Consider the following 20514-nt stretch of genomic DNA (forward strand, 5'->3'; position numbering starts at 1 on the left):
TACCCCAACAACTGAATGGCGCCAGCTTGCGGTAAAGAAAGGATTATCCCAAACAAGTCACTTTGGTCCATACAATATCCAGCAAGCTGTACAGTAAAAAAGTTTGGAAAAAACAAAACAAAACCAGGCACGCTGTTATGTATAGCAAACTTTCTGAGTTTAATTTGACACAAATCAGTACACTGTCGTGAAGTCATCTAACATGATTTCCTAAGACGACAAAATACAGTTTCTGACAACATACAGCGTACAAACATGGTATCCATTACACACAAAAAACACCTTGGCATGTTTGAAAGTGTTCTCACTAACAAAGATGTGCCATTAGCTGGTATGCAATACTCTGAATCTGCAAACTGTACAACTTGTGTCTAACACACAGAATTAAGGTACCAAAACATGAAAACCATGTTATATATTGAGACTTTATCAAACATATCAAACCCAAAACATCACAACAAAGGTTCCACTGTTACTCCTCAGCAGGCAAAGTGTAAAACAGCCAAAAGTTCTCTTATTGGCAGCAAGCACAGCTTCTTATATGGTGTGGACTACAATTTGGCTTCTTAATAGATTTCAAGTGAACTCAAAGGTTGGGCTGGTTTTGGGTGCTTTACTCACTGTGAAAGTTTGTGTGTGTGAACAGCAAAGAGGTAGAAACTGTATCCTTGGAGAATAAAAGTGTCTTTGGCTAAAAACTAAAGAAATCACCTTTGCTTTTACTGCCTTTGCTGCAGTACATGTGTATCGTGGGTGCTAACCTCATGCTGGACTGCATTTCATTACATGTAAAAAAATAAAATTAAAATAACAATATCTATAATGAACACAGGTGAAGACACAATCAGCCCCCTCTCCTGGTCCTGTGGAACCTCATCCCAGCTGTACTTCAGGTCACTCTGTGGACCCTGGCAGAGGAGATTCTTCTCCTTCTTCTGCTGCTAGTGACTGGCTAGTTGTCTTCACAGAGCTCTTGCTGATTTCCAGGAGATCGCGCAGCTCCTTGTTCTCAATCTGAAGGTAGAAAATGTTTTTTTCAAACATAACTTTTGAAGTTAAATATCTCTTCCTTATAACATGCATGTGCTTCCCCATGCAAGCAGGTTTTGAATGAAAATTGTGATGGATGCATCGCATCTTCTCTTTTAAATAGTGTTACTGTTTATTTGTGATAGAATTTTTTGCACTTTGGCAGTGTTGGGGGAAGCAGATAACCAAAGCAAATACAGACAAATTAAAAAGAAAGTACATCGTCTTTTATTTCTCAGGTTTTATCAATAAGACCTAATAAGAAAAAAAAAAGATGAGTTCCTTAGTAGGTACTAAAATTATTTAAATACAGCCCCAGATGAACAATAACTCATGTCATTATTTATTTAATAAAAAGAAGCATCGTGTAAAAACTTGTGTACGGCTTTATCCATCCATCATTATGGAGGAAGTCTGGTCATTACAATGTTGCTTCAGCACACTGAAGATCACGATTATTCGTTACGGTCCCACCAGTGTTCCAGCTGAGTTGAGGTTTGGACCTTGACTGAAATATTAAAAAGCTGTGATTTCCCTTTTGTCAGCCATTGTGCTGCAGATTTGCTGCTGTGCTTGGGATCATTGTCCTGCTTTATGAGTCTGTTTCAGCCAAGTTATGCAAAACTAACAATGCTGCCTTGTTTTTTTTGTTGTTTTTTTTTAAAGGAAAGAGGATTTTTTTTCTCCCTTTCATTTAACGTGCTAACATAGCCCTGTAGAGTCTAAGCTGTAGCTCTTGGATTTTTAGCCATGAGCATTGCACAGTCTGTGGCTGAATTTGCTAGAACAACCACTCCTGGGAAGATAGCTATTGTTCTGAATGCTTTTATTCATTTATATTCTTAAATACACGTTTGTTACCGTTTGGGAAAATGTACCTTTTCAACAAACTTTACAGTTGTAGCATATTTAGAAAACTCACAAAAGGTTATCACAAAGATGGCACAGTAAGAAATCTAACCGACTGGTTTAAAAGGCCTAATAAACCCCGAAACAAAACAACATGCTCCTTGACCTGATGCACTAAACCTAGCCATTCCACTAAAAACTGACAACTCAGCTCTCATTTGCATTTATGATCCTCTATTATCATTGCATCATTTTGACACAGAAGCTGATGTCTGAGGTCTGTGGTAAAATCACATATTTTTCCACAGACCTCAAGAGGAAAGGTGTCATTGTGTCCATGTATAACTGCATTTCTCACCTCTAGCTGAGCAAGCCTCTCTCGAACACAGCAATAGTGCTTATCATCCACCTGCACTGCTCTTCTCATCACCTGGCCCATCTCGCATATCCGTTCCACTTGGCTCTGCACTTCCTGGAGAAGAGTCAGAAATCAAGTTGGTTGTTTTTATTTTAAATTTGTGTGTCTATGTATTTGGAATCATAGCCCATTAAACGTGTGAGCAAATTAAAGAAATGCAGAGTTGATGTACTTTGGCATGGTCCTCATGGAGGCTGAGCACAGGTTTGGTGTCCAGCTCCTTCTTTGCCATCATCAGCTGGAGCACATGCTTGCGATACCGACACATGATCAACTCGAGCGCGTACTGGTGTTCTTCGAGAGACACCCATAGTTCTACAAAGACATAAAGAGCGTTAATACTGGTATATAAAACCAGCCAGTCAGCAGAACCTTTTTTTACCTTTATTCTCCCGCTGCAGTTCCTTGATTTGAGTGTTTTCCTGAGTCAGAAGGACATGAGGTTTGTATTTCGTGAGCTCCTGTATCTCTGAACTGTCATCTGTGTGCTGAAAAAAGAGCAGAGAAGAAACGGATAAAGAAGACTTTAGCGAACGCATATCACGAAAGCATATCCTAGATACGAGGAAAACTCGCTTTGTAGTACAGGTCACTGTTTAACTAGTTCAATGTGTACACCAAGCAGTAGTGCAGCTTTTCATAAACGTGAGCTATCTGCTCGAGTTTACCTTGTCTGGCAGAGCATTTCCCACCTCTCTCATGCCCTGCACTCTCTGATTTAGGGCCTCGGACTGCTCTATCAGTCCCTCGGCGGCTGTGTCGTGCTCTTTTAGCCTCTCGAGAAGGGTCCGAGTATCGGCCAGCACTTTTTCGAAAGTGCAGGCCATTTACTGGAAAGTGATAGCTCTTTTTACGCTACGTAGAAAAGCTACTACAAAACTAGCTAGTCGAGCGAAAACAACTCGCAGCCGTTGCTTAGCTGGGCTATATAATCTTAGCCGAGGCAGCTCGGTGCCATTATAGAAACATAAATATCCTTACTGTTTCGCTATTTAACTAATGTTGTGTCGGCAGACAGGGCAAGTACCAGACACCCAGATCAAAATATTACTACATTACTAGAATATTACTGCTTCAGAAACTGACGTTTCCGTGTAGAACTAAACTGTTAGCGACGCTTCCTTCTTCGTCTTCTTCTTCTTTTCCTCCTCCTCCTACTTTGAATTGTCAAACCAACGTTGAGTCGCCACCTACTGGGGTGGAGTGCGGTGTAGACGTTTGGCACACAACCAAAAGCGGGGTAAATGGCTAAACCTATCTAGCTTGTCTTTAAAATATCTTTACATAAAGCAACAGCGTCTCATCTAAAAAAAAGAAAAAGAAAAAGAAAAAATGATATTGGTTCTCCACTGTTCAACAGTTGTATGTTACACAAAATGAACAACAACAACATAATTTTAAAAATTATCAACATTTCAAGTAAAAATGTAACGTAAGCCACTTACAGTGTTGAAATTTAAATATTACTATCGGGTAATTTCAAAGTGAGTGAAGGGCTGAGTTGAGTTGATGCATTATGTTACATTTTCCTATGTTGGGTAATTGTGCAACGTGTAGTCTCAGAAACTCTCCTGTATGGGGAGAAAACTTAGTTATGGCGACACCTATTCAGTTTAGTTATCTAATAAATGGCATGATAGCTATTATTTACTCATTAATCAAATAATTAATGGGTTTATTATTTATTGAACTCGACTGGATTACTCTTACATATCTGTTTTCCAGTCTAGACAGCGAGGTAGATAAAATGTTAACGTTACTATAACGCAAATGCCTCCCATGTCCCTTTGCGGCACATAGGCGGTTTCTTATCAGCGCCTTGCGTAGCCACTCTTCGCTTGAGGATCTTTGGTCTACCTAGTATCGTCAAATATCGCGTTAGCCGTCTCCCTATCTCTACGCAATGTGCCGTGCTGCTTCTAGCGGCGCTGGTGACAGTGCTGAAAGCTGTTGGGGTGAGTTTTTAATATTTTATCCCTTTTAGCAGAAGAATTTAAGCGTGTACTGGTAATATATCAATGATAGTTTTCTTTTTGGTCAGTGAGTACTTAGAGGTGAATTGGTGAGTCAGCGCTTAGTCGTACGCACAGTTCGGGCCTGGGTGGAGGCTGCCTTGTTACAGCTCCACATAAATCACGCGAGGGCCGAGGAGTACAACGGCATGCTAGCTAACGGTAGTCGCTACTAGCTACTTAGCATTGCCAATGGCCTAGTTATGCTGTCGAAGGTATAAATAAACAGGCGCGTGATGTTTTTTCTAAGACGTATTAGAGTCTGGCGAAGAAACAGCACGTGTGTAGAATGAATGTGGTTTACTTTAGAGACAAAGATGGCATTTAAATAGAATTAAGCACGAGGCTTATATCTAGCTTCTTTGTTGTTCCGTCCTCGTGCCGTTAACGCCGATAATGTTATTATTGCGTTATCGACGTAAAGAAATGAATAAACTGAGTGTCTATATTTAACGTTGTTCTTGACTGGCAAGAAATTAAAATGTAAATAATTATAAGTACTTTTTAAAGAACTGTCCTGGTGTCGGCAGTCACTTTTGGCATTGTCTGTTCTTAACTCTATTGTCCGTTTAGCTTAAATAGCCCGTGTTGCAGGTTGGCGTGTGATACGATCCAGTTCTAAAAAACGTCTCCATTAAAATATGATTTCCAGTTAAAAAAATTCTTTATAATCAGTCCCAGCTAAATTAATACATAGAAATTCTATATATTTTGACTAATGGCCGAAACCACATTAAACATTAATGTGAAAGAGAAGTCGAAATGTTATCTCTATGTACAGTGTACAACGTTGAACCGTTGCTTAATTACCAGCAAACTTTATGTTCAAGGACTCCAAGCCGCACAGGAGTTAAGTCATCAGGTAATTACAAAAGAACTGAATGCGTTTTAGTTAAAGAAATTCTTCATCATTAACTTAAGTGTTGCTAAAGACAGTGGAGTAGTAGCCGTTTACGACGATTAGCATCGGCGAATGTCAATCTGTCAGGTTCTGTTTGTCCACACAAGGTCAGTAAGACATCCTTAAATGTGATTGTGCGGGTTACTTTGCTTAATGAGCAAAACAGAACTAAAGGAACGAAGTTTTAACTAACTATATTTTAGTTTATTGTGTGTTTTGAAATCGACTGGTTAGACGTAACGTTCGCGATGGCGTTGCATACCGAAACGTGTTGGATCAGGCCATGTTGGCAGTTCCAGCTGAGGATAGCGGATTGCTGAGAAGTCACATGGTGGTTCCTGTCGGGGCGGTTGTTTTGTTTGCCCAGAGAAAAGACTGTCGTTTAATAAATGTCCAATCATAAGAGGTATCTTTCCCACTCGTGTTATTAAATAACAAACAGACAAAACTGTAGTTTGGTCCCAATTTAAATAATAAATAAATAAACAAAAAAAAAAAAAACCATGGTTAAAACGGCCGATCGCTGCTAGTTGTGTCGTGAGTTGATTTTTTTTTTCTTGTTTCCTGCGAAATAAAAAGCAGAAAAAAATCGTAGATGCCACAGAAGCTCCTGGCTCATAACCTTTAATACACTTATGCAGTCAACCTTGTAGCAATCACATTTGAGCCTTTTAACAACGTCATATTCTAACCTAGTGGGATGTAAGAAGGGAGACATTGCAACATAGTCACAGCAGAATAGATAGCTGAGACAACCAAGGACACATGATATCTTGTTTTCAGAGCAGGGTATTTAGGTCAACAACATCCAGCTCTGGTGTGCTGTATGTTACTTGGAGTTTCTGGAAAAATGTTTTTTTTTTTTTTGTTTTGTTTTTTTTTTGGGGGGGGGGTGGTCATACACATGTTACAATGCTTTGTTTGATTGCCAGATTAGCCCTTCTGAAAATGTTTACAGTGGTGTGCATGCAGAACAACTGGGGGGCTGAATGATGAAACAGAGGGCCTTGGTCTGAAATGTTGCCATAAATAACATAGCCTGAACTGACGGTATGCACAAGGACTTGTTGATCCAAAGTACTTGTCAGCTGCCTAGCATTGTATCTAGAGGCATTTGAGGAAAGCTTATTTTTGTACTTGAGTGCAGCTAAAGAATCAAATGTTCCCAAAAGACCTCAGGCTGCTGGTGCTTGGGGTTTTTACTTGTTTTCATGTGACAGAATAGTCGTATTAGCTGACAGTGTAATTACATTTTTCTCTCTCACTACAGACTCATGGAGCCCTTGGGCCATTTTGTATTTAACCTAAATTTAGATCAGTGGAGTTGGTGATAAGTTTTCATCTAACCAGATCTTCTTTTTTTCTTCATCCCCCTTCAAACAGTATGAAGTGAAACAGACCTGAATTTTTGTACCATCCGCAACTGCTTCAAGTTCAGATCAAATCAAAGAAACTGAAGACAAACCTCCCAAAACAAAGACAACACTGAAGAAGCGTGGGTGAAAAAGGATCACTTCAAGGATTTAAACGCAAGAAGTAACCAAATCCTGAAACGACCAAAGAATACGCACATCATCCCAACTGCGAAGTGGAAGAGAAGCAAACTTGCGCCCAAGCATATTCTGAGAAGACCAGAGTTGATCTGAAACCAGAAGTTTGTGCCTACTCAACAGCTTTGACAAAGCACACGTCCCAACGCTGCTCCTAGCCCTCCTCATCCTCACTACACCGCCGACTCACCACCGGGGTGTGGAGTGGGCTGCTATCTGCTAGTTGTTGTTGTTGTTGGTTTTTTTGTTTTGTTTTTTCCTTTTCCCCACTCCCATAGCTCCCTTCCCCAACTTAACCCTTTTTTTTTTCTCCTTTTTCCTGAGCAGTGTTTTTTGCACCTGCCTTTGCCTTTTTGTTTTATTTTTGCTCTAAATTTCCACCCCCCCTTCTTTTTTTTATTTTTTACTTTATGCAACATCTAGAACTTGTGCCAGAAACTGTAACAAGTGTGCGTGTTCAACTGTGTGCGTGAAGAGGTCCACAAAAACTGCTAGTTCATCAAAATCCTGAGAGATACAAGACACAAGGCGACCAATAAAGGTAGGTCTCAAGTCAGTTAAAGCCCTTCATAGCGTGTTTTTGATGGCTGTAAATGTACTTCTGGTTATGTCACACGTTTTGCTCATCATTACCTCTCTGTATTATTAGGTTTATTAGTGGCCTCTTTTGGATTTTAATATTCTTATAAAACTGGTATCTGATTCAGAATCTGCATTTGTTAGATGCACTACATGATTCACACATGCTTTAAAAACAGATTGTATAACACTTACCATTGCACTGTTTTGGGGCAGTATACCGAGGATGTTGTTTATTCATATTTCTTTTTTTCCCCTCAGTCACTAAAAACCAATGTGTTTTCATCTTTGTCAAAGTTATGCAAACTAAATTATTTATTTGTTTTGGACCTCATTTAAATTTCTCTTTGTAGGACAATATTTTAAGCTGTTGTTTGCAGCAGCCAATTCCAAGCTACCGCAGTGCTTGGTTAGACTTGAATCTTGCGTACTTATTGGTTTCTCCATGTGACATCACATCCTTTTGTGGAGTGAGTGCAGGAAGTGATACTTGATGTAAAATAGTGATTTGATCTTAGTGACCTCTACATTGTCCTTTTGTTAAAGATAACTTTTCTGAAAATGCGGAAGAAGCCAGCACCACTGAGCCACCACCACCTCCAAATACTTGAAGTAGTCATTCAGTTTTGTTGGAAAATGATTTACTTGCCTTCCGTTACCTGATCCACACTCTTCCTATTTTGTCGTTCTCAGGCCATACCCCCCCCCCCCCCCCTCCTTTTTTGCCTTCTTTCCCCCCCTTTTGTATCCTCTCTGGGGATTAAAGCCTGCAGCTATTTTCCTTTTTGTTTGTGACACTTGGCACACTGGCTGACTTGCCTTACCTATTATGTTTGTTCCTCTCTTCACCCTTGCAGACATCCAGCGGTGTATCATTGGGTGGTTGATTAAGAATAGTATTTAACACTCAAGCAAAAAAATCCAACAAAAAACAAAACCTATATCAAAGTTCAGCAAGTGCTCAAGCAAGTTTTGTTCAAGTTTATGGGAAAATATGGGCAGCCCCTGGAAAGGCTTTGTTGAGTTTACCTTGCCTGCGTCGCCACCCACCGCGTTTGTTAGCGCTGACCTGAGCAGCACCTCCCCTGTCGGACTCAGCCTGTCGCCATATGGCCGATCCGTAAGTTTCACCTTCCCACCTTTCTACGTGCCCCACCCCATCGAGCACCCATCCACCCACCTTGCCCCACATCTTTGCTGTGAATGGCATAACTTCTTTCATCTTTTCAGGCTCCCAAGACTAGCCTCTACTCAGTTATTTTCTTGTAGGGTGAGGGTGTTCTGCCAACTAGATGTCTGAAATTTGATGTAAATGAGCACTTTTTTTAAATTTTTGTTTTAAATCGTTTTTATTATTTTTATTTAATTTTTTTTTTACATTGTACCCTCCCCGATTAATATTCAGACTGGTAAAAGGGAGGGCAGTGACTCAAGATGGACAATATTAACACTTCGACGTAACTACACACAAAATCCAGGACCACAGATGCATATGAAAGGTGGATACTTGTTGGTTCTCAGGAAAACTGAAAATTGATCTTAAGTAGATGGTATTTACAGTACTCATCCATCAGCACTGGACCAAAGCCCTTAATTCTCTTTGGGGATTCATGTACATTTGCGTTGTGTCATAAGGAGTCGTGATAGTTGCAGGACAGGGGCTAGCAAGAGGCTGCTCTGGGATCCCCTCCCTCTTCCCCCATTACTCATAATCCATCACCAACTTCCTGTCCACTGTAGATGCACCGCTCTTTGACCTGTCATTTGCATTTTCTGATTCTCCATCTTTACTTTGTTTTTGTTTTTAATTGCAGCACTGTATTTAAATCATTCCCATGACCGTCTGTGCCAATAATGTATTTTAGATATCTTTTTAGTGTTGCTTCCTCTGTAGATCCGTTCCTGTTTGAGTGCGATCTAGTACTACCAGGGACTTGGTAGTGCTCCAAATATCGCTCCCTTCAACATGAAATTTTCAGGGTTGAGTGATCTGATGGTTTTACTGCCTGCTATTGTTCCTGGTTTAAGTATTGGTGGTGGTTGTGATGACTATTATCTAGTCCATTGCTTTTTGTAGAACCCGTCAGAATGTGTTGGGCCTAAAGGACTCTATAATACCTCAAAAGTTGAATTATAAGTTCAGCAGGTTTTGTCTGAGATGATGGGAAACTGTAGGCAGAGTAAAAGCCAAACGTTCATTTCTCTGCAGCATATCCCAGTCCTGTCCCCAGTGTCAGAAATGGAAAGAGGCTCCTCTGAACCTCCAGTGGCTCGCAACACTGGCTCTACCCCATCTGCTTCTACTGGTCCCGTACCTATCCCCCGTTCCTCCTCCGTCTCTTGCCATCCCCACCCAGGCAGTAAAAAACACAAGCGGACACCCTTGTATCAGAGATCAGTAAGGAGGCATATCTGATGGTGCCCACACTGACCTAACCACTCTGAGCTGCTGGTGTGTTGTGACTTTTGCTAACAGCATGGATGAAAACAAATGCCCCAAAGATTAACTAGGGTGCTATGAAAGAGTTTTGACAAGTTTCTGGTGATATTGCCATGTAATCAGTAGTTGGTTAATGGATGGAAACACATTAAATGTTTGTCTAACCAGAACTGTGTGAAATTCTGCCACACTGCTGTAAATGGAGTGAGTCAAGTTCAGCTTCAGGTGCATGAGTGAAAAGGAAACCCTACTGTGTTATGTTCGTGGTCTAAGTTTGAAATCAGTGCGTCTTAGCCCCCAAAGATTCTCGTGTGGCTTTACTTGCTCACCCTGCCCCCTCCACACTTTCCCTGAAAGTGCTATACTTGCATGTTTGATTTTTCATTTCCTTTTTATTTATTTTGTTTTAGGTTGGCATCCAACACAGCTGCTGCATCCTAATTGTTAAACTACATGTTTATGTACTACTGGTAGCTTTCTTTTTAACACTTGCTTCTCTTCTTCTCTAGATGAGTTTTGACCCAGGCATGCTCCACAACAATGGGCACACCGCATATGCCAATGGCTCAGGGCCTGGCATTAGAGAGACTGGTGTGGTGGAGAAGCTCTTGACGTCCTATGGGTTTATCCAGTGCTCTGAACGTCAGGCTCGTCTCTTCTTCCACTGCTCCCAGTACAATGGCAACCTGCAGGAGCTTAAAATAGGAGGTGAGGGCGACTTACTGAAAAGAAACCTACTTGATTTCCTGCTGACTTTATTGAAACTTAGGTTGTATTTGTCATTTGAAGTTTGCTCATTTTCTTTTCTATTTGTTGTCCCTTTCTCTGTAGATGATGTAGAGTTTGAAGTTTCCTCTGACAGGCGCACTGGCAAGCCCATAGCAGTGAAGCTGCTTAAGATAAAGCCAGAAGTGCTGCCAGAGGAGCGCATTTCGGGCCAGGTGGGGCCAGACCTGCACGCCTATCCCTTTACTGTGCTGCATGGTTATATTCATCCAGTTAAGGAATACCATTTTATTTTTGGTTATGTCCTTGTCTGTCAGCTTAGCCTTTTTATTTTATTTTTTGGGGCAAGCAGTGTCATTCTTATAACTGTCAAGCTTGTCTCTCATCCTGATTTACAGTTTAAATGTAAACTAAAAACTGGCATGAGTGTCTGCTTGAGATGATGAATGTCTGAACAAATGTGTACGAATGAGATAATTTCTCACTTGACAACTCGATTCTGTATTTTATACAACAGCCAGTTTCCCAAATACTTGGTATCATTGGTGATAAACATAACTACATGATGCCACTAACCTTGTTATTTGATGTAAACAAATTACTCAAATCTTCATTTAGAGCATTCATGCACCTGCATTTGTACAATTTGAGGTTCAGGCATTTTATTCATCTCATTTCCATAATTTTTTTTTATTTGGCTTTGTAGCTGTCTATTCAGCCCAATGAAACAGTGGTTTAATGGCTTCTACCTGTAATTTTCCCCCCTTACTGCAGGTTGTGTCATCAATCCCGTTACATTTGGATGGAAAGTCTGCTCCTGGACAGGTGCCCACTGGCAGTGTCTGCTATGAAAGAAATGGGGTAAGATAGGTGGCATGAATTACACTTTGAGTCAGCAAGCTGCAGGATGTTAATGTAATGGAGTGGGTTTCTTCTATGAATTCATCTCCTGTCCTCTGTAGTAAACTTTGTACAGAGGCAATTGGTTAACTTCATGCATCTTTTGTTTGATCAAATAAGCATTTAGCAAACTCAATCTAACATGATTACTAATGAAAAAGGGCAGAAGCCAGTGTTTGTAGGTGTTGCTTTTAGTCAAATTAGGTGGCACTGAGTCAATGTAAAGCCTTCAGCCTCCACAGCACATGGCAGTCTTTTCTTCACTCAGTTTCATTGTTGGTAGTTTTGAATATTACATAGTTCGAGTTATTAGGTGTTGTTTTTTTTTTTTGTTTTTTTTAAATCGGTGGTGTCTTTTCACAGGAAGTATTTTACCTTACATATACTCCTGATGACGTGGAGGGAAATATCCATTTGGACACGGGGGACAAAGTCAGCTTCTATATGGAGACCAATAAGCAGTAAGTGTGCAGCACTTGTAGCATAAATGCCATAAGCAGCTGTCACTGGGTGTTTAATGTTCATTCCTTTGTGGTTTTTCAGTACTGGTGCAGTCAGCGCTCGTAATATTCAGCTTGTGAAGAAAAAACAGATGAGGTGCCAGGGTGTAGTGTGCGCTACAAAGGTAAGATCCAATCAAAACACTTTTTCTCTCTAGTGGAATATCTTTGAAATTTGACAAAACAAATTGCCTAGAACACTTGAGGAGTATTGGGTGAACTTTACGGTTTGTAAAGTTCTATGGGCTCAAAATGTGGTCATAAAGATTTGTGTGTGCGTAAAAAAGATTTGTGTGTGCGTAAAAAAGATTTGTGTGTGCGTAAAAAAGATTTGTGTGTGCGTAAAAAAGATTTGTGTGTGCGTAAAAAAGATTTGTGTGTGCGTAAAAAAGATTTGTGTGTGGACTTAGAAAAAAAACCCCTGCAAGTTACAACTACGGATTTTTGACCCTATTTTTCTTCCCTTCATCTGATTGGTCAATGTCATGTCAATCACAAATGTAACAATCCAATCAGAGAACAGATGGGTTTGGCTGTCGAGGGGCGCTTTTTTTGAACTGCAGGTCTTTGAAGGGAATAAATGCCCTTTTACATGCCAACCCAGCGTTTTCCTTCATCACCACGAAGGACAACAGTCTGTGGTCGTCCGAGTTTGGTGATTTTTATGTCACAGGTCTACGTGTTTAATACATGGACTTCCACAGCCTTTTCAACAGCGCTGCGGACCGCGGGGTGGGGGCGGGCAGTGTTTTGGAAATGACAGTCTTCATTACAAAGCTTTCTTCGTTATGAATTAGCATAGATGTTTTTATTGAACATTTGAAGAACCAGCAAAAAAAAACTCTTGTAGAGGACATAAAGTCAGAGATAGAAAAGACAAGGAGCAGGTGCATCTAGCCTGTTCTAATGTTTGAGTCTAAGGTTTTTTGTTTTTTTTAGCACCTGGCGGCTTTTTAACTTCTCATCCGTAAATAATCTGCTCTTTCACGTGATTCAGTTTATTTTGAAAAGTCTCAACAGGATCTTGAGCTTTATTGTGAAAGGTTTATGTGGAACATAAACAAGCGGACACGCGATGCTGTTACCGTCGTTGTTGCTAACCACAACGCATAAAAACAGGCTCTTGTCCGTCCGTAGTGTGGTTTTATAAAATATAAGGGAAAGAGAGAACTTTAAGAAATTAATATAGCCACTACAGTGACCATCAAAACGATGAGAAAAATATTGCCATAAACAATTTATTTTGCGACACCACGAAACAAACGATAGCGTAAAATGAAACGATAGAGGTTTTTATATCGTCAGCCGATATATATGGTTATATTGAACAGCTGTGTGTGTGTGTGTGTGTGTGTGTGAGAGAGACAATGCTGTCTAGTCACATACATGATTTGTCATGTTGTAGAATATAACAGTGGTTACAAAAACAACTTAATTTTACCCTTGGCAGGCTTTTTTCCCTCTTCATTCGTTCCCAAGCTTTATTAGAATTGCTGAACTATTGAAACAGGACCAACCTGTTATGCTGAGCCTTGTTTTCAATTTCAGGAGGCCTTTGGATTCATTGAAAGAGCAGATGTGGTGAAGGAAATCTTCTTTCACTACAGCGAATTCAAAGGTGATCTAGAGGCTCTTCAGGCTGGAGATGATGTGGAGTTCACCATCAAAGATAGAAATGTGAGTGCTACCTTTTAGGAATTTCAGTAGAACGTTTTGAAAATGTATCACTCAGCTTTAGCTCTACTTTTGACTGTCTTTGTGTAACTCTTAAAGGACTTTGATTAATTTGTAACCTTCAATAGGGTAAAGAAGTAGCAACAGACGTGAGGCTCCTCCCTCAAGGAACAGTCATCTTTGAGGATATCAGCATTGAGCAGTTTGAAGGCACCGTTGTAAAGGTCATTCCCAAAGTCCCCACCAAGAACCAGGCAAGGAGATTCTGATAAACTTTATTTAGTAGAAGACAGTTTGTTGTTGTTAAAGGGAGCATGGACTACAACCCAAGAATTTAAAACAATTTTAACAGATATGTAAACTTTGTTTCCACAGAATGACCCTCTGCCCGGTCGTGTCAGTGTAAGGATGGGTTTCAATGACAAGGAACTGCCGTTTGGCGAGAAGGACACAAAGACCAAGGTGACTCTTTTGGAAGGAGACCACATACAATTCAACATCTCTACTGATCGCCGAGACAAGCTTGAGCGGGCTACCAACATCGAAATCTTGCCAGACACTTTCAAGTTCACCAAGGAGAATCGTGAAATGGTAGCTTGCAGAACAGCAGCTATAAATGGTTTTAATTTTATATTATAGTACATTCATCACAGATGTTGATTATGGTGCATCATCATGTATTCTTTTAGGGGGTTATTGCAGCTATACGCGATGGCTTTGGATTCATTAAGTGTGTGGATCGGGATGCCAGGATGTTCTTTCACTTCAGTGAAGTCCTAGAGGAGGGCCAGCTTCATATCTCAGATGAAGTGGAGTTCACTGTTGTGCCTGTAGGTCCTGTTTATAAGCTTTTCAAAAAAGTATGTATTTTCTATTACCTAAGCAGGCACATTCAAGTTACTTTAAAGTAAAAATACTAATATAAATGTCATCCCTGCCAGGATATGCTGTCAGCTCAGAGAAACCATGCAGTGCGCATTAAGAAGCTTCCAAAAGGCACAGTGTCTTTCCATATCCAGTCTGAGCAACGTTTTGTGGGTGTAGTGGAAAAGGAAGTCGTTGGAAACACCGCCAAGAACATCAGTCCCACCAAGGGCAAGGAGAAGGTAACACCGCTTATAACTTAAATCATCCCCATTTATGACACAGCCCATTTCCCCTCATCTATCCGTATTTTCACACTGTTTTAGTTCTAATGTTCCTCTTTGCTTTCCTCCTTCAATGACTTCCTGTTCATGCTCCTTGTTGGTTAGAAAAAAGATAAGGTAGGACTGAGACCTTCTGCATGAAGCTACATGAAAGTGCATCACAATTAAAGACACTCCAGTTGTACAAACTATCGGTGTCGCAATTTGTTTTACTAACGCATAATCTAAAGAAGCTTTTCATCACGTAAAGTCTAGAAATCCAAATGATCAAGTGAAGTGTTGTGGTGCCGAGACTTGCTGTCTGATAAATCTTTCTCTTGCTTTTAAAGGGTAAAGTTGTAGAAAAGGTTAGTCTTTGTTAACCTCTAACCCTCTGGTGTCCTTCACCTGATTAATTTACAGTGTGAGGTTTGATCATCATTTAACCCATGGAATCTGGAATTGAAGCTTCACTTTGTTGTAGGGCTGCACAAAAGTAATCAGAATGCTAGTGGGGGTTTTTTTTGTGTGTGTGTGTGTGTGTGTGTGTGGGGGGGGGGGGGGTTCTCCTCCTCTTAGTGGTTGTCAGCCTGTTGTATTTAAAATGTGTGTGGTGTTCACGAACACAGTATCCTATTAAAACAGCGAGTTTTTGGTTCGTCCTAATAATTGTAAACTGCGCCCAGATTTTTGATTTTGTTTTAACAGTTCAATTAAGCGCTAATGGTTTTGCATTCAAAACGATATACAGTAACTGAAATGGCAAACAATGGATTAAGAGCCATTTTCAGTCAAGTAACAGTGTTTAGTTTTTTATTATAAACTAGAGCAGTGAATAATTATGCAGCCCTAAATTGTAGGGTAAAGCTCAACACTGCTTGTAGTAGATTAGGTGTGTACTAACTAGGCTGCTACAGCATGATGCATTGCACACATTTATCTTTAATGCTTATGTAGGCTGTGTGCACAGAATTTTCTAATACACTAGTCATAAATGACTTGTTCTCTTTTAAATTGGTGACATTGCCAGCTTATGCTCATTTTGTTCAACTGTAGCATTGCGGAGACATTTGGCCAGCACTGCTAGTCTTAATTCAGCGGTCCCCGGGCCTCGGACCGGTACTGGTCCATGAGTTGTTTGGTACCGGGCTGCGAGAGTTGAGGCTCAGGTGTGAAATGTATGGTTTTCAGGGTTTTTATCAGTTTTCAGTGTTATTTTTGTTATCGTTAACTCAGTTTTCCTGGGTCTTTTCACGTGTGTTATGAATAAATCTTTTTATCGGTACCAGTACTAGTTTTATTTTGTTGTATTTATCGGCGACACCTTAAAGGCCGGTCCGTGAAAATATTGTCGGGCATAAACCGGTCCGTGGCGCAACAAAGGTTGGGGACCGTTGTCTTAATTGGAAAGATGATCCAAGTTTGATGTGTTGCTTTTATTGTAGGAGTCTGAGGAGGGAGTGATTGCATATGAAGACTGTGGAGTGAAGCTCACTGTGCCATACCATGCCAAGGACCTAGAGGGAGGAAGTCACCCACAGGTTGGGGACAAGGTAGTAACACTTTATTTTGCTTGAGCGCAAATATGGTTTCCACTATGCATTTAGCCTAATTAGTCCAGCAAACAGTTGATGCTACAATTCATCTTTTGAAGGTTTGAAGTTTAGTTGTTGAAAGCTTGAAGCTTTTTTTTTTTTTTTTTTTTTTTTTTTTTTTCCCCCATGCAACTTGTGCGTTTGTCCTCTAGGTGGAGTTCTCAATCAATGAAGTGAAGCGAACTGGCCAACAGAGTGCCGTCTCCATCCGGGTCCTCAACCGTAATGCCTCTGGTGCCAAGAGACTGCATGGATTTGTTGCTGCACTGAAAGATAACTTTGGTTTCATTGAGACAGCAAATCATGACCAGGAAGTGTTCTTTCACTACAGGTAATGATTTAAGTTTGAACACACCTCTGGGTTAGGGTATTCATTTATTAATGCCATGCAGATAACTCGCTTTAGTATCAAATTCTCAGACTTGTGCTTTTGTTTTTAGTGAAATGTGCGGAGACTTGGATAACTTGGATCTGGGAGACACAGTGGAATACAATCTCTCAAAGGGAAAAGGAAACAAAGTCAGTGCTGAAAAGGTCACCAAGGTTGCTGCAGGTATCAGTGATTCACTTCCAGTTGTTTTTGGTACATTTGTAATGTTTGACATTTTGTAGGTAGGAATGATTGCAAATAAAATCCACTGCTTTCCCGTCATAGTGAATGGAATTGGTGAAGATGTTGGTGGGACAGTGATGACAGGGAAAGTTATCCGTCCTATACGCAGTGTTGACCCCTCCCAGACTGAATACCAAGGACTTGTTGAGTTCTCAGAGGAAGGTTGGTATCCCATTATGACTACACATGTAAAACAGTTTATTTGTAGAAAGTAAAATTGATTCCTCCCCCTTTAATTTTCAGGCGGATCAAAAGTGCAGAATTATCCATTTGGAATCATGAGTATGGCAAACAAGTCTGATTGTTTGCAAAAAGGAGAACAGGTGAAGTTCCAGGTTTGCACAATAACCCAGACTGGCCAGAAGATGGCCTGTAATGTGGTTCCGCAGCGTAGAGCCATGGTGGAGTGTGTTAAAGACCAGGTAGTGTTCAGTTTTTGTTTTTTCCTCTCCTCAATTGCATAATTAAAAAAAAAAAAAACAAAAAAAAAAAACACACTGGGTAGTAGGTGGACGTCATACTTTAAAACTCAAAATTGCGATTAATTCCCGCCCCCCTCCAGTTTGGCTTTATCACATACGAAGTTGGTGATAGCAAGAAGTTATTCTTCCATGTAAAAGAAGTGCAAGATGGTCTGGAGCTTCAGACTGGGGATGAAGTGGAGTTCTCAGTTGTCCTCAATCAACGCACAGGAAAATGTAGTGCCTGCAATGTACGCAGAGTCAGGTAAGAACTTGATCTTTAAATTTAGAACTGGACTGTGGCTGGTATGTTTAAACCAGTGGGCCTTCACATTGTTTGTTCATTGTGTTCCTCTTGCAGTGAGGGGCCTAAACCAGTGGCGACTCCACGTCCTGACCGCCTGGTGAACAGACTGAAGAGTATCACGCTTGATGATGCCAGTGCTCCTCGCCTGGTCATTGTAAGGCAGCCTCGTGGTCCTGACAATTCAAAGGTATGATGAGATTATCAGATGGTGCCACATTTGAATTGTGCTAACCTGTAAGTTTGTATAGTCTTTTTAGAAATGACTTTGGCTAAAATGAATTTGGAGCCATCCATGTTACTGATCAGAATGAAGTAGAATGAAATCATTTGCTACAGTGACTAAAAAAGACACTTGGCGAGCATTTCAGGGGTTAGTTTCCTTCCTAAAAAATTTTTACAACTTTTTTTTTCTCTTTTTTTTTTCCCCCTTTCCTTTTGTTTTAATCTTAATTAAACTTATTCTGTCTTTACAGGGCTTCAATGTGGAGCGGAAGACTCGCCAGCCTGGTGTCATTGACTGAGCAATACAGGGCCTACCCCCATTTGGTGTTGGAGGGACGCTGTCGCCGAGAGCAGCAGCAGGGGATAAGGGAATTTAATTTGACACATGCTTGTACACAAACTCATCCGCAAAACATACGCACACATACAGTAATTGGCATGTGTAATCTTTGTCCCCAGTCTGCAGTGGAACTTTTCTTATTCCACAGTTCCCTGCCTCCCATGTATGATGTACTTGATACAGAGTTCCACGCTGCAGTGTACATGGGGACCTCTGAGTGTGTGCGTATGATGTATCCTAGAATTGATTAGTGTGTAATGGAGGTATTTGTTTCTAAGGGGCTTGTTCCCTCCAAGTCAGAGTGGTGACTGTGTGGCTGTCTACGTCCTGATTTTGTTCTTTGTCTGGAATTCTGCACCTGTAATCTGTCCGCTAGTTTGACTGGGCGAGTGACTGTTAGCATGTGTTTGAACCTCAGCTCCATATTCGTTCTTACTTTTTGCTCCCTTACCGACGGAAACGTAATAACTTCGCTATCAGGTTTCCACTCCTGTATGCTTTCCTACAAAACGCATAAAGCAAAGCTCCCTCCATAAGGAGGATCATATTTCTCATATGTGCAAGCTTAAACCGAGGATTCTTCTCTGCTCGTTTTTTTTGAGCAGTTTTTAATGCTTTATTGAAGTGGAAGCATGGCGCGTGTGTGATGTATGTGAATGTCAAAGTAGTTAATCTAATGGGATTTAATTCCACCAGTCTGGAGTTTTGATGCCTTTTTGGTATTCACATGCTCCACTTCAGCATTCTTTTTCTTCCTCTTTTCCCTCTCCCCTCCCAGGTGCAGAATTCCTTGTGGCATCTTATATCTGCAGTTCTTTTATACTTTTTTTTTTTTTTTTTTTTTTTTTTTTTTCCATTTTGTTTTTTTGTTTCTTGCACATAATTTTCTTGGGGGGTTTTTTTGTTTTGTTTTTTTTCTCCATCGAAACTTAATCTGCTAATATTAAGAATAAGGTGCCTAAAAACTGAAAGCAAAATGAAATAAAAATAAAAAATAAAAATTTAGATGTGTCCTCTGATCCCAGCCAACCGCCAAAATATTCAGAACAATCTTAGGGTGGCTTTCTCTTAAAGTAGGAAAAATACTGATATGCATCCCAAACCTGTGGGTTGACGTATACTATACGTAATGTGTGCTGCTTTTTTCTTTTTCTTTTTTTTTTTAAAGTGGAATTTGGAAACTTCAAATATAACACAACCAATGTAACTTAAAGGAAAAGGGGTGAAGTATTAGAAATTCAGTTTTTAAGAAAAACTACATTAGAAATCAGGAGATCAGCTTGTGCACTCTGGAGATGAGCTGTTGTGCCTCTGCACGTTAAGTTACAGTCAAAATTAATTTCTCTGGAGATCACCGGGTTTCAGTTGAACCACGTACAGAGGTTCTCATGTACTTTTGTTAATGTTCTTGAATGAGACAATTGAATTAAAATTTTATGAAATTCACGAGCTGTTCTGTTTTCTTTTCAGAGGAAGCCTGTAGGTGTTCTTTGAGACTGAATAAAACAACTTGAAAGCAAAATAAATGCTTGTGAAGTTCATTTTATTATATAGAGCAATTTGTCTGACATTGGCTAGTTGTGAGAAAGACATGCATAAGTAATCAGTTAATAAAACTACATTTGATAAAACATGTTTTATATTCAGTGTTGTCTTTGATTCCACTATCAGCTGTTGTAGCCTGGTGATGTCTGTTAAATCTCAGAATGGTTGCATTTGATGAAGAGGGAAGTCAGGTTTAAATGTGAGGGGGAAAAATGGTCAAGATGTCACACCAACACAGTTACAAATGAGAGAGAAATAAGACATCGATGTATTTGTGGTGCTACGTTCCCTGTAGCGAGTGGAAAATAAATTGATCACTGCAATTTTCCATATCTGCCAGTAAGAATGACCAAAGATCCACAAAGCCATGTTTTTCACTAAATTTAAATCTGTAAATGTTGTGTCTGTATAGATTTTAAGATGCTGGTAGGACAATCCAACTACAATATTATGACTGTCTTGAGGGCAAGAAGCATTCTGGTGTTAAACAGCAGTTGCAACAAAAGCAGCATTGTCAATCAGTGTGGGTACACTGACAGCTGATGGTGAGGATAAATTCATAGAGAAAGCTTTCAGTCTAGTCCTACATGTCAAATCAGTCTTCAGTTTGGCTTGCTTGAATATTATGAAGTCAGTATAATTATTCATTGGTGCACCAGAGCAGGTTTAAGTATGAAAAACACTTCAGATGTGCTAAAATACAGAGGAAGTCAAATGTGAAATAAA

The 20514-nt window shown here is 40.1% G+C and overlaps 2 protein-coding genes across 9 annotated transcripts; one reads left to right on the plus strand and one right to left on the minus strand.

The window, feature by feature from the left end:
- Positions 1 to 135: 135 nt before the first annotated feature.
- sike1 (suppressor of IKBKE 1) lies at positions 136 to 3600 on the minus strand. Its single transcript, XM_085258498.1, has 5 exons — positions 2965 to 3600; positions 2679 to 2784; positions 2469 to 2611; positions 2237 to 2350; positions 136 to 1014 (listed from the first exon to the last, which is right to left on the minus strand). The coding sequence occupies exons 1-5, from the start codon at positions 3121 to 3123 to the stop codon at positions 895 to 897; spliced, it is 642 nt and encodes a 213-aa protein (XP_085114624.1). The 5' UTR covers positions 3124 to 3600; the 3' UTR covers positions 136 to 894.
- A 520-nt stretch (positions 3601 to 4120) lies between these two features.
- On the plus strand, positions 4121 to 19689 carry csde1 (cold shock domain containing E1, RNA-binding). 8 transcript variants are annotated; one of them, XM_085258496.1, is made up of 24 exons: positions 4121 to 4251; positions 6593 to 7300; positions 8196 to 8458; positions 9548 to 9736; positions 10288 to 10486; positions 10610 to 10776; positions 11279 to 11365; positions 11768 to 11865; positions 11948 to 12029; positions 13453 to 13581; positions 13707 to 13832; positions 13954 to 14169; positions 14268 to 14438; positions 14520 to 14684; positions 14832 to 14843; positions 15056 to 15073; positions 16151 to 16258; positions 16453 to 16631; positions 16741 to 16853; positions 16956 to 17075; positions 17157 to 17335; positions 17476 to 17639; positions 17736 to 17868; positions 18155 to 19689. In XM_085258496.1, exons 3-24 carry the CDS (start codon positions 8333 to 8335, stop codon positions 18200 to 18202), a joined length of 2829 nt encoding a protein of 942 aa, XP_085114622.1. In that variant the 5' UTR covers positions 4121 to 4251; positions 6593 to 7300; positions 8196 to 8332; the 3' UTR covers positions 18203 to 19689. The 8 variants fall into 8 exon arrangements, with proteins under 8 accessions (XP_085114622.1, XP_085114614.1, XP_085114615.1 ...); XM_085258488.1 differs by lacking the exons at positions 14832 to 14843; positions 15056 to 15073; XM_085258489.1 differs by lacking the exons at positions 14832 to 14843; positions 15056 to 15073 and having other exon boundaries at positions 14268 to 14408.
- Positions 19690 to 20514: the final 825 nt, after the last annotated feature.

The sequence above is a fragment of the Mchenga conophoros genome, linkage group LG20 (assembly GCF_057382185.1).
Source record: "Mchenga conophoros isolate Kocher_MC1m ecotype Shallow Benthic linkage group LG20, M_conophoros_male_GT1.1, whole genome shotgun sequence".
NCBI lineage: Eukaryota > Metazoa > Chordata > Actinopteri > Cichliformes > Cichlidae > Mchenga > Mchenga conophoros.

What these genes read in the sequence shown, in the direction of transcription:
- sike1 (XM_085258498.1), bottom strand. Translation starts at nt 3,123, where the DNA reads ATGGCCTGCACTTTCGAAAAAGTGCTGGCCGATACTCGGACCCTTCTC. An exon ending in ACTGCAGCGGGAGAATAAAG is followed by an intron (nt 2,612 to 2,678) that starts GTAAAAAAAGGT and finishes ATGTCTTTGTAG; the next exon opens with AACTATGGGTGTCTCTCGAA. An exon ending in TCCATGAGGACCATGCCAAA is followed by an intron (nt 2,351 to 2,468) that starts GTACATCAACTC and finishes ACTCTTCTCCAG; the next exon opens with GAAGTGCAGAGCCAAGTGGA.
- csde1 (XM_085258496.1), top strand. Translation starts at nt 8,333, where the DNA reads ATGGGCAGCCCCTGGAAAGGCTTTGTTGAGTTTACCTTGCCTGCGTCG. An exon ending in CCAAGGAGAATCGTGAAATG is followed by an intron (nt 14,170 to 14,267) that starts GTAGCTTGCAGA and finishes GTATTCTTTTAG; the next exon opens with GGGGTTATTGCAGCTATACG. An exon ending in TGCAATGTACGCAGAGTCAG is followed by an intron (nt 17,640 to 17,735) that starts GTAAGAACTTGA and finishes TTCCTCTTGCAG; the next exon opens with TGAGGGGCCTAAACCAGTGG.